This window comes from Sorex araneus, chromosome 6 (assembly GCF_027595985.1).
Source record: "Sorex araneus isolate mSorAra2 chromosome 6, mSorAra2.pri, whole genome shotgun sequence".
Classification (NCBI taxonomy): Eukaryota; Metazoa; Chordata; class Mammalia; order Eulipotyphla; family Soricidae; genus Sorex; species Sorex araneus.
The window spans coordinates 114,183,261-114,197,006 of NC_073307.1; the positions used below are offsets into that span (position 1 = coordinate 114,183,261).

At 44.6% G+C, this 13,746-nt stretch overlaps 1 protein-coding gene across 1 annotated transcript in view; it reads left to right on the top strand.

Annotated features, from left to right (window-relative positions):
- PARVA (parvin alpha) overlaps positions 1–13,746 on the top strand; it is a 179,132-nt gene that overhangs the window by 143,376 nt on the left and 22,010 nt on the right. The window contains exons 5-7 of the mRNA XM_055142934.1: positions 2,373–2,513; positions 7,459–7,574; positions 11,037–11,095. Coding sequence (XP_054998909.1) covers positions 2,373–2,513; positions 7,459–7,574; positions 11,037–11,095 — 316 coding nt within the window. The remainder of the gene's footprint in view (positions 1–2,372; positions 2,514–7,458; positions 7,575–11,036; positions 11,096–13,746) is intronic.

Consider the following 13,746-nt stretch of genomic DNA (forward strand, 5'->3'; position numbering starts at 1 on the left):
ATTGTATACAAGAACCAGTGCTTTTAAAATACCATTATACAAGTACCACTCAAAAAGAAAAGAGCCCTTCAATTAAACTATTACTCAATGCTTTCTTATTGCATAGAATTATCTTCTACTTTTCAAAGTGCCCTTGTAGGCTTTTTCAGATCTGGCAGTGACCAAACTGTAAAGAGCTATGGCCCTGCACTAATGCTGACATCGTCCACCCAGCCCACAGTAGCTGTAGGGTAGCATTGCTTTTATTCTCTCACGCATGCGTAGGCGTGTGTGTGTGTATGTGTGTGTGTGTGTGTGTGTGTGTGTGTCAGAGAGAGGGGGTCGACGGCAGTGCTCAGGGCTTACTCCTGACTCTATTCAGGAATCACACTTGACAAGGCCCAGGGAACCATATGTAGTGCTAATGGTTGAACCCAGGTCAAATGCAAGGCAAGGAAGCACCCTACCTGCTGCCATAATGTTGCTCCAGCCCTGTGTCAATTTTAAGTCACCACCTGATTTCAGGGATGTGGGAAAAAAAAAAAACACCTGCCTTCAAATTGATGAAACAGAATATATCAAATAAGTTACCTTTCAGGTAAGCTCAAAGGAAAAGAAGAGTGCTTAAAATGGAAAAGAGAAAAAGATGCTTTGGTATGACACATATTTCAAGATTGTTTAAAACGCTTTTTTTTTTTTTTTTTTTTTTTGTAAATCAATTTATTTTTTTTTTTTAATTTTTATTAAATCACCATGTGGAAAGTTACAAAGTTCTCAGGTTTATATGTCAGTTATACAATATTCAAACACCCATCCCTTCACCAGTGCCCAAATTCCACCACCAGAAACCCCAGTTTACCCCCCGCCCCCACCCCCTACCCCCTACTGTATAACTAATGAATTTCACTTCATTTTTTCTTTACCTTGATTACATTCCATAATTCAACACAAAACTCACTATAGTTGACATAACTCTCTCTCTCTCTTTTTTTTCTCTTTTTCCTTTTCCATTTTTTTTTTTTAATTTTTCCCCCTCATCCCCCTTCCTGCGCCTCATAGTATGGTGTACTCCACGCCACCTTGGCCAGCGTGGGGCTTTTGCTTAGCTCATAGTCCAGAGGTGGCTGTTACAATAAGAACCTTCAATATTTCAACAAAAACTTACTGTTATTATTTGGAGTTTCCCCCCCAAGTCTGACCTGTTCAAATGGAACCCTTTCACATTGATGACAATTATAAATGTTAAGTCGCGCGGACGCGGTAGCGTCCGCGCGGTTTTGGATTTCTGTATAAAGTCCTGGGAAAATTCTGCCAGAAACCAATTCCTAAAGCTGTCTCTGGTTCCCGCTTGTTCCACATCCACCGGCTCTGCAGGGACATGGGCGCCCGGGCCGAAAACCCGGCCGGCCGGAGCCGAGCACGGGCCCGACTAGGGCTGGCTCTGTATCCTGCGGCTGTTTCAAGTTCAAAGCACACATTTTTTTTTTTTTTTTTTTTCCGCGCCACCAAGTTCGTACCTTCTCAATGGACCCGCAAAATGTCGGACACCACGCCTTCTCCCGGAGGGGAGAGAGACCCAGAAGGGAGGTTCTTTCCTCCGTTAGCCGGCGTGGGGCTAGACTTGACAAGCTGCCCCTGGGGAAGCAAAGCAGAGTTTCCAGTCAGGGCACAAACAAGTCCCTGGAGTAGGCAGAATTACAGAGAAGAGGGAAACTCTCTGTGATGGAAGAATTTGAACAGGACTGGCAGTTCTGGAGTCTAATTCAAGACTCATACCGGAAGTGAGGGGGCAGGCCGAGCCATAGTACAGCAAGTAGGGCCTTGCCTTGCACGTGGCCAACCCAGGTTTGATCCCTGACATTCTGTATGCCCCTCCCACCCCCCCAGCACCACCACCAGGAATAATTCTTGAGTGCAGAGCCAGGAGTAACCCCTGAGCATAACCCAAAAACACGCACACACGCGCGCGCGCACACACACACACACACACACACACACCAGGAGTAACCCCTGAGCATCACTCAAACACACATTCACACACACACACAGGCACACCAGGAGTAACCCCTGAGCATCACCCAAACACACACACACACACACACACACACACACACACACCCCAGGAGTGACCCCTGAGCATCACTCAAACACACACACACACACACACACACACACACCCCGCACGCACACACGCATGCATGCACACCTTCATGCTCTCACTTTATAGGCCACCACCACCAATGAGAGGGAAGAACTCTGGTGCTCAGTATGTATCTGTTGGATGCGTGAGTACATGTATGTTTGTGCCAGGGGGGAAAATGAGTCAATAGTGGCCTGGGTTGGGGATCTCTTGAAAGAAGGTAACAGTTCTTCTCTTTTCCCTGTTACCGCAGAGAAACTGGAAAGTGAAAAGCTGAATGTTGCTGAGGTCACCCAGTCTGAGATTGCTCAGAAGCAGAAGCTGCAGACTGTCCTGGAAAAGATCAATGAAACTCTGAAACTCCCTCCCAGGAGCATCAAGTGGAATGTGGACTGTGAGTTGGACAGAGTGGCGGGAGCGTTGCTAAGTGACACTACTGGCCCCTCCCTGGCGTTCCCCCCTCTAGAGGCCATCCGGGGAAACTGGGCGGGCTCCCATCCCCTGGACTGCTAGAGAGATGTGCCTAGCATCTCACACCAAACATATATACCACTGGGAATAGGGAAGAGTTGAAGCCCAGTGTGTTCATTCTGGAAAAGGTTTTCTATAAAAACTTCAGGAGACTAGAGGGAAAGGAAACTGTATTCTGTGGACTAGCTCTGGGTCCTTAGAGCACCTTGGACAAAGAGTCTGTCTCCACTTGGAGCAGTGGAGGTCTCAAGGAACACAGTCTTTCGACTAAACCTCATTCACTTCCTCTCACTGTCCCTGTTTTCCAGAAGAAGCAAAGGTGTGGCTAAGATTAAAGGCATGAGACAAAAAAAAATTATTTTATTTTTAAAATTTTGGTTTTGGGGTCATACCCGCTCAGCAATGCTCAAGACTTACTCCTGGCTCTGGGATCAGGGGTTGCTCCTGGTGGTGCTCAGGGGATCATAGGGCGTGCTGGATATCTATCAGGTCAGTTGCATGCAAGAAGAACGACCTGCCCACTGTGTTGTCTGGCTGACCCGGGGCGACAGAATTTTAAAATTCAGTTATTCCAGCTAGGATCGTCCAAGGGCCACAGTTTGTATAAATTGGTTATTTTGGTGCCACAAGGGCTGGGTGTCTAATGTGGACTTACTGAGTCCTTATCAGAACCAACATGAATGAAATCAGCTGATCAGATGAAAACAGCATTTCTCAGGAGGAATCCAGGAGGCTCTGAAGCCAGAGGAGGGGAATCCTACACTCTGAATGGTGCTGTTCCATGCCCCAGGAATGCAGATAGCCTGCAGGGAGGGTGAAGAGTCCTTGATCACTAGCTCAGGAAGTATTCTGCATCTTTTCAGACCACACTAGTTACAAATATCAGAATTATCTAATGAAGACCTCTCTTCATTTCACTTCATCCTATTACACATTCCTTTGAATATGGAACTCTCTTCACATAGCCTTCCAAAATAACACACCATTCACCATCATTTATCATCCAAAGGAACCGAATTTAGGAAAAATTGAGATTGAAGAACAGACTGAAAGTGTAGGAGGTGTAGTGCTGGAGATCAAACCACGAGTCTCATATAATTCTAGAAGAATGGAATTTTGTTTTTGTTTTGTTTGTTTGTTTGCTTTGGGGGCCACACCTGGCAATGCTCAGGGCTTACTATTGGTTCTGCATTCAGCAATCACTCTGGTGGTGCTCAGATAACCATACTGGACGACAGGGATCTAATCCAGGTTCGCTGCATGCAAGGCAAGCACTTACTTGCTGGCTCCGGAAGGAGTTTTTTTTTTTTTTTAAACCATATCAGGACAAGTGGCTTTGAATTATTTCTTTGGTTCCTAATTAATTCTCTTCATTTATCTTATGAAACATGAGTAAAATAATCACTCGTATTACACAGCTCAACTATTTTTGCCCACCACTATCCATATCAATGTGTATTTCACTTGATGAAGATAACTACACTTTCAGATTTTGTTATCTTCTCATACTAACCTATCACACATGTTTTTTATTCTCATCTGGACTTCATAGTTACCGTTTTTGCTAACTATTTCCATTTTCTTGGGTTAGATATGTCAAACTAGTTGACAAGAGGCTGTGGTTTCTTCCCTAAGAAATGTGGCAATACCCTCCCTGCCAGAGGGACGCTCATCTTTTCTCCTTGTTATCATCCGTAGTGTTACTTAGGAGATGGGGTCACTCTGAGAGAGGTGTCAGGGATGGCTATTGAATTAATAGAACTTTGTGGGGGATGGGCACCTTCATTTACCTTCTTAAGATTATTCATAGCCATACTTTTCAGTACCAAAAAATTTAAAAATACAGATGAAAGAGATTAAAAAATTAACCTTCACAAGTTTATGCTGCTTGTGATAGTCCTTGTGCTTCTTTTAGGCACATTACGTGGTCAGATCCTTGCCATCTTCATTTAGCCAAGAAATGTCAGAATTGTTTTCTCCATTTTAAAGATGAGAAAATTGGGACAGAGAAAGACTGAGCCATAGTCCAGTGGGTAAGCTCTTTCCTTGCACGGGGCTGACCTGGGTTTAATCCCCAGCACCCCATCTGTCCTCCAAACCCCACCAAGAATGACTCCTGAGTGTCTCTGGGTGTGTCCTCCCCCCAAAAAATGAAAAGAAAATTAAATTGAAACATGTAGAGGTTAAGAAATGAAGAATGTGTCTTATGAGGCTGGAGATTTTTGTCTCTTCTCTGCTGTATGTCTAGAATCTGGATCGGTAATTGGCACATACAAAGCACAATAATATTTACATAGGAAGTGTCTTTGTTTGAGGCCTCACAGGTGACAGTGGTGGTGATGAGATACAGAGGCTAAGTTCACCCAGAGATCAGCCTTTCCACATGTCCCTAAATCGTGTAGCTGTGTTGGCGTGTCCATAACAAATAAATAAACAGGAAACTTTCTATACAAAGATTTCATCTTTACAAAAATGAAATCAGCTAGTATATACTGTTGGAGGATGTGTATCTTTATAGATCATTAAATATTCTTCTAGGGTCTGAGCGATAGTAAGTGAGCACAGCAGTTGCCTTGCATGCAGCTCACCTGGGTTTGATCCCTTGTACCCATTATGGTCCCCCAAGCCCTGCCAGGAGTGATCCCTGAGCTTTGAGCCAGGAGTAAGCCCTGAACACTGCCTGTGTGGTCAAAATAAAATAAGATAAATTCTTCCCTATATCAGTTTTATTAAGTGCATATGACAATATATGGATGCATCATACTTAAGGATCTGTTTAAGACAGTTTTTCCATTTTGTGGGGAAGGAATGAGAGCCACACCGAGTTTTGCCCAGGAGTGACCCCTGACACTTTTCAGGGGACCATATATGATTGTCAGGAGTTCACAATAGGGTTCGTAAAAAGATGTAAAGCAAGTGCCTTAACCTTGTACAGTTTTCCATTTGTTCACTAATATCCATATGGCCTGGTGAGTTCTCTCTACTCATACCTAGGAATAGTGTTTAGGATCAAACAATATATACCTTTATTTTCTTTTTTTGGTCACACGCAGCGATGCTTAGGGTTTACTCCTGGTTCTGCACTCAGGAATTACTCCTTGAGTGGTACTTGGGGGACCATATGGGATGCCGGGGAATTGAACTCGGGTTGGCCATGTGCAAGGCAAATGCCCTACGTGCTGTACTATTGCTCTGGCCCCAGCATATTCATTTTTTTAGTTTAGTTTAGTTTTTGAGCCACATCTGGCAGTGCTTACTCCTGGCTCTGTATTCCTGGGTATCACTCCTGGCGGTGCTCAGGGGGCCTCTTTAAAATTTTTTTGAGGTTATCACCGTGGACAAAATGTAGCTCACCATGCTCCAAAGTACAGGACTGAAACATCTGAGAGGCAAGAAGTCGGGATTAATTTACCTGCTATTTGATGGCTGTATTGAGTCCCTGTTCCTACTCAGTAGAAAACTTTCTCTGAAGTAGCTGTAGTAACAAGAAAATTGACTGAGGTCCTAAGGAATGCACGGGCTAGTTTCCTTTTTTGATTGGAGCAGAGTCATCAACCCCAGGGTAGATAGGGGATACCCTAAGAATGGAAACAGTTCCTGCCAAGTACCGTAGGCTTTTATTGTTTAATTTAAATGTTCCCTATAAGAAGAACCATGAAGAGGTTATAAAGACAGATTATTATCTGACAAGCCTTCCCTTTTATGAGGAAAAGGAGAAAACTGGCATGTTTAATTGTGTACATGCCAGGCATTTTCTTTCAATTACAATAACATTATAATAAATGTATCAACCTGGGATGGAGAGATATTTCAGTGGGTCAGTTGACTTGCATGTGGTCAACTGTAGTTCAATCTCCTGCATCCCGTATGGTCCCTTGAGCCAGGAGTGATTCCTGAGTGCAGCCTCAGTAGTAACCCCGGAGCATCGCCAGGTGTGACCCCCAAACAAAACAAAAGTTATCAACCATTCCTAAGTACCTAGTAAGAGCGAGGAATTGTGTCCAGTTATCTCTGAAAATTCTTATAGCCTATACTTCTGCATATGTCACATTATTCTCCATTGGGAAAATGACTAGCCTCAGAAGCCTTGAGTGAGCTTCTCATGGTTCATGTAGGCAGTTAAGGGTAGAATTTTCCAGTCAGAACCCAAGCTCTGGTCTGACCTATGTATATGTCATTGCATCAAGTATCTTACTGCCTCATGTCTACTGAGAAAGTTCCCAGTAACCACACACCTTTCTGTAGCATCATGGCCACTGCTGCAGCCAATTGCACAGTAGCTATAGAAGCTATTGAAGCCAAACAAGTCACAAACATTCCCTTCCATATATTTCCCAAAGGGCATTGCCTATACTGACCTTAGATGGCACTCAAGAGAACAACGAAGCCATTGGATATCTCATAGCTTCCTCTGGAGTTCCATTTTTCTTCTGTGTCCATTGATTTGGGGGCATATTTTGTGTTGTTCTGAATGGGATGGTGATGAGAACCCAGACAATTCAGTTGGAGGGGAGGGATAAAGGGCTACAGAGCAAACATGCTATGGGGTTTTGGAATAACATGCACAAAACCAGGAAGGTTACAGACAGCCCATCTGAGCTCAAAATTATGCAGTTTTCAGACTACTTATAAGAATTTTGGTTCAAATAGAGAGGCATTGATTTGGAAATCTAGCCAGAAGATGATCCAGAAAACTCTACAGAGTTTGACCAAAAACAGAGAGACCCAGGGAGACAGGTGATGGCCAAGGATACTTATCTTACTGCTAACAAAAGGGCCAATGGGTGTGCTGCCTTTGGAATATCTGTTGATCTCTGCCCAGAACTTAAAGGAAGATTATCTAAGTTTCACATAATTTTGTGTTTCAGCTGTTCATGCCAAGAGCCTGGTAGCCATCTTGCACCTGCTGGTTGCTCTGTCCCAGTATTTCCGGGCACCAATTCGACTTCCAGACCATGTTTCCATCCAGGTGGTTGTGGTCCAGGTAAGCAGATACCATTGGAAACATCTGTGTCCTTCAGGAGGCGTGGCAGCTGCATTGTTGAGAGAGCTAGGTGCACTGGGCAGCTTGTTAGACAGCTGAGTATCACTCACATGGAAGGCATGTGAGTGAGCTTTCTGATGCACCTGGGCTTATCTTCAATGTGTGTGCAAAGGAGAAGAATATATATACACATACATATACCTATCATATACATATGTGTGTGTGTGTGTATATATATATATATATATATATATATATATATATATATGAAAGCCTAGTGTAAGATATGTGCCTGGGCCCTGCATGTTTTCATCAAGGTGGTGTCTGTGTTATGTGTGTGTTGTGGGGCGGGGTGTCGGGGGGCGCGGTGAGGGGAGTTGGGATTCATCTTTGAATTCTGTCTGTTCACTTATGTATGTGTGGAACAGAAGTTACCCTGCTAGCCATGGACAGAATTTGTTTTTCATTAAACAAATTAAACTGGGAAAAAACATGTATGAGAGAGAGAGAGAGAGAGAGAGAGAGAGAGAGAGAGAGAGAGAGAGAGAGAGAGAGGCCCAGAGAGACCCTGAGAAAGACCACAGCAAGCCTGTATTGAGGGCACCAGCACCTTCCACTGTCGAGAGCAGCACAACTCAAGTTGTCCTTTCCAGATCATTGGATGGAATTTCCATCCACATATGGCTGTGTAATTTCCACAATGAGGGTGTGCTCTTTCTCCCCGTGAGCATCTCCCTCCGCTTCTAACCTCATTAGGTATTCAGATTTAATTTTATTTTCCAACTTTATGCCCATTTAGCAAAAGGTCATCATTTTGTTTACTTGTTTCTGTGCTTTTCCAAATAAGCACTTTGCAAGGGAGAACTCCTCTTATAAACAGTGCCCTGGGTATCCAGGCTGCCCCATGTTCTTGAGTAGGACTTGGCTAACCCTTACAGAAGATGCTTGGGGGTTCATAAGCTTTGTCCAGTTCTCAATCAGACACCCTGTTATGCCCTCAGGGAAGGGTATTTCTTTTATATCATCTAACTACCTGACTTGCTAACCATTGAGGACTATAGTAGATACATGTCACTTTGGTCCTGCCTGTTGAGAGACAAGACCACACATACACAGCAGAGATGCTCTCAGAAGACCGTGGTCCATGTGAATGTGTGTGGTTCAGACTCCAAATGCAGCTGACTAAAAGGGACTAATTGGCCTCATTTATTGAGCACTCAACTGTGTCAAGCATGGCACTAAGCAATGAATATGTGGACAGCCCAGAGCATCCTGGGACAAGCTTCTTCCTCGGGAATCCAGGCCATCTCTATTGTGTTATTTTTACTAATCAATCATGTGCAAATCTATTCCTTTATATTTTTAAAACTAGAATTCAAAATTTGAGCAGGAGTGGAGGGGCTGCTATTCTGAAATGGTGGTCACTGCACACCCACACCTGATGCCTTATTTTGAGCTCAATTATGGGCCATCAGAGGGGCTGTTGTTGGCTTAATTTCTCCTGTGGGCAGTTTTGTTAGTACAGGGGAGAAAAGGAGACGTGTTACATAAAATGGCATCAATGCATGTCAGTTTTTATGGGGTACTTTGCTTTATCAAGTTAAACAGGCACAGAAGCAGGATGCAGAACTGGCCATGAGTCACTCACTGAACTAGAGAGAGCTCTTTAGGGAACAAATAATGGATGGAGGCAAATTGGGATGCTGTGTGAGAGGTTATTTAACCCAGATTTCTTTTCCATTCTGCATAAAAGCATGTAATTTTGCATGAAGTTGAGGAGGAGGTTTTATGTCTGAATGGCTGCACAGACACGGGCATAGCTTCCATTAGCCCCAAGTGAAAATTTTACATGTGTTGAAGCTGAATTTGAAAAGAAGACCCAAATTTATCCTCATTTGATCCCATTTGAAGGGTATCTATCTTTTCTTCCTATTTTTTTTTTTTGCTTTGATACTCCATTCTTCTTAATCTAATCCAGATATACTCTGGCCTTTATCCAGCCCGACTTTGCCTTCTATAAAAATATTTTTTGCGAAGTCACTCATTTCTATGGCTATTTGGAATATGAAAATAAGGTTCTAGAAATTTTTACAGGAGGGTCAAGAAGGCAAATTTTAGCTAAGACAACAATGTTTGGAGGCTCCTTTGGGACACTCACGTCAACCTTTGTAGCAGCTGAATTTGTTCTGACAGCTGCTTGCCATAGCCAGGCCATCTTCTAGCTATCCAACCACAGACTGTGAAGGGACCTGATAACAATCTCTTGCCCTCCAGAAGTCCTTCCTGATTTTTAACACACCTTCATGGCTTCTGTGCCCATAGAATAAGGCTTAAGCTCTAAACTAATGCTGAGTGATTCTCCAGTGATGAATGAGTGGCAGCCACTTGTCAATGGCTGCCACTTCCTGAGCACTGTCATGCTCTTCTGGCTCGGACTTTTGGCTTATCCCATTCTTCCTACTAGAATGGTCACTCGCTTTTGTTCAGCCAGATCTTATATATTCTCTGAGACCTAGCTTAAGGGCCTTCTCCCCATGGAAGATTCCACTGATCATCAGAGCCTAAACTGCCTACACTTGGATGCATTCAGCATCTCCTCTTTTCCTGGGGTAACCACAAAATTACCCTTATCACACGTGAGAGTGATAGATGCTTCTATTAATAAAGGATTTGGGACATCAGCAATAAATCAGAACAGGTTAAGGAAAACAGTCCTCCCATATATTCTTCATTTGTTTTACTTCAAGTCCTTCAAGTCAAGAAACTCCAGTATTTGCTGATAAGTCCAGTTCAGAGGCTGGTACCTAGAAGACTGATTCATAAATAAAGAAGGAGGAAGAATTTATGGAGAGGGTGGTCAGATGCCCATGGGTGGTTGAATGGTGTGTGAGTGGGCAAGTGGATAACAGGACATCCAAAATGCTCAACTTTTTCTCCGAAGGTCAGCTGGTGACCGGAGGACTGTACTACCTATTTTAAAACTTCCCTATTTCTCCATTAGAATAAAAAGCAACTCTGCCTCCATTTGAATTCTCCAAGTTGGCCTCAGTATCCCATTAAATGTGTTTCTCAGCTTCCCTCTGTGGCCCCAGCTGGAGGGCAGACACACCCTGGCCTTCATTTCCATTTGGTTTACTGTGGATTAGTCCGGGAGGCAAACAGTTTGCTTCCAGCAGAGTGTCTTCCAATAAAGAAAGAAAAGCGTCACCGTCCAAGAAACAGCCTACTTGTTTGGACTAAACACTAATTGCACTTAAGGACAAATGGTACAGTCCGGGCAGGAGATCCCGGGTCCTTGCTCTTTGCCTCTCATCCTGGGAGTCAGGTCTGAAATAACGGCCACATTCTCCCTATCAGGAATGCAAATCAGTTGGTTGGTGGGTTGTGGGGGTTTTTTTGGTATTTTTCTAAAAAAATATTTTTCTCTCCTCCTCCCAACCCATTTCCCCACCCCCGTTTCAGAAACGAGAAGGAATCCTCCAGTCTCGGCAAATCCAAGAGGAAATAACTGGTAACACAGAGTATGTCAACACCATTGTTGCCAGCGATTCTGTAATGGAACACAGATGTTTCTCCGAAATTCATCCATTTGCTGATATTTAGTTTTCATTTATTGGGATTGCAAGAGGGATTAGACTTCAGCCAATGATTATAGTTTAGCCTTTTCCATGCATTCAAAACATGCCTCTCAATGCTTAAGGTACAAACTTGGGTGGGGACGAGGGGCGAGGGAATTAGCAGTGATTGAAAATTCTAATTTTCTGGCACTCTGGGAAGAAGTGTGCAGTCACCCCCCACCTCCTAGACCCCCACCCCACCACCACCACCCCCTCAAGCCAACCAGCATGAAATCACTGGTGTTATAAACACAAGATTGAACCTAAGCTAGTAACCTTCAAAGGAACATCTTTCTTCCTTTTCTGAATCAGATTTGTGTGGTCAAGGGCTGTGACCCCCGCCCCTCTAGAGCCCCTCTCTACCTTAGAGCGGTGGGGTTTTGTTGATTGGTGTGGGGTTTGTTTGTTTGTTTTTTTTTTCCATTTACATTAAGAAATCAGAACCTCAGAACATGTGAGCAGTTTGCCTTGGGGAAGAGACATTTTAAAGTCTTGTTCTTAAACTCAAAGAATGAGATGATGGGGAAAGGGACGGGACATTGAGTCACCGGGCAGAATGGAGCACTGGCCACAGAGAGAGCTGAGCAAGGTTGGTGTTCAGTCCTGCTGCCTGGTCCCCAGGCTGTCCCCCGCTCCTGAACAAGAGTGGGAATTGCAGGCACTTCTCCCTGTCCAACAGGCTTCAGCTTACTCATGACTTGGTGGCTAACTTGTCTCTTCAGCCTGGAACCCATCTGACCTGGGGGGATCTTGTCTGTAGAGGCAGAAAGCCTTTCCTCATTGGTGAGGTGGGCACCAACTCGCTGGGGTAACAACCCTGCCCCCTCCTGGCCCTTCCTTACTCCTTCCTGGCTTTGGCCCTTCCGGTGGCACCACACCTTTCAAGTACTGCCCTCTGTCCAGCGCTGGTGGAGGGCTCAGGGGCCCCCGCCTCTCAGTCTGATTCACACCATCCCAGTTATAAGGGCCCAGGGAGTGGGTGGGAGTGAGGGCTCGCATCAGTCTGAGTTAAGGACAGACATGCAGCAGCGCCTCCTGAGATTGTCCAGTTCATGGTCTTGGAGAACACCAGAGGCCTCTCCACCTCCCACCAGGGATACTCAGGCTACAAGGACATGGCGTCGTGGCCTCGGTCGTGAGGGGCAGGGCGAGGAACTGGCAAAGGAGCATTCCTGACTGCCCCTCCACCTCCCAGTCTTTGGTGGACTAGTAGGTGTCCATTCCTTCAACTTTTTTTTTCTTTTTGGGTTACACTTGGCGATGCACAGGGGTTACTCCTGGCTCATGCACTCAGGAATTACTCCTGGCAGTGCTGGAGAGACCATCTGGGATGTCGGGAATCGAACCCAGGTCGGCCTGTGCAAGGCAAATGCCCTACCCACTGTGCTATCGCTCCATCCCCCAATTCCTTCAGCTTCTAGAAGAGCAGAAGACATACCTGAGAGGAGTGAGATAGTGGGCAGCTTCCAAACCAGGGGACATGTGTGTCAGTGCACAGCTACTGTCAGCTGCTGCAGATGCTCCCCATGGCTGTCTGTCTGTCTATCTGTCTGACTCTCTCTCTTTCTTTCTCTCTCTCTCTTTTTCTCTCTCCACCCTACACCCCCCATCCACTTAAATATGGACATAAACTCCTAGGAATGTGATCCGCTATAAGTTCAAGAAGTGGGCTTCATTCAACTCTTTTTATACAAGCCTGTGGGCTCGATCTGGTCCACACTCTTGTCTGCAGTTGAAGCCCACTGGTTTAGAAAGTCCTATCTCTGCTGATGTTCACAATTAAACATGAAGCAACTCCTACCACTCTGCAGCCCAAAGGTGAAGGAGACGGTCCTTGGTCTGACCCGCAGTTAGCTCTGAGCTCATTATTCTTTCCACTACAAGACCTGTAAGTGGTTATTTAGTGGGTAAGAGAGATATGATATACATAAGAACCAAAAATGCAGTAAGAAAAAATATACTAGACTGGAAAGATAGCACCGTGGGTAGGGCATTTGCCTTACACAAAGCAAATTGATCCCTGCTCTGATCCCTGCTCAAATTTGATCCCTGCTCAGAGTGATCCCTGAGTGCAGAGCCAGGAGTAAGTCCTCAGAACTGCCTGTTAGGGCCCCTCCTCCAGCCCCACACCCCCCCCCCCAAAAAAAAAGAAAAGAAAAAGAAACAATATATTGAGTATTGGATACTGAGATTCTGTAAACATCACTTCATGCTCCTGTTGAGGTGTTTACCATTTCTGGTCCCATTTTAAAGATGAGGCCTGGAATTCAGAGAGGTTCAATAGCTTGTCTCAAATCACACAGCAATCAGGTATGCCCATGGGATTTAAATCTGAGTGGTTTCTCTCTACTGTGTGTGCTTTTTCTATATGGCTGTTTTGTTGCTCTGAATGTGGATCTGATTAGTATAATTTCATATTGACTGTGGCTTTAGCTTTGCCTCTACAACTTCATTGGGAACCTTGTCCAACTGCAGGCAATAGTGTGATTATATTTTAAGCAAAAAATATAGTCCACTAAGCATTACTTACATTGGGCTTTGCACAGACACTACAT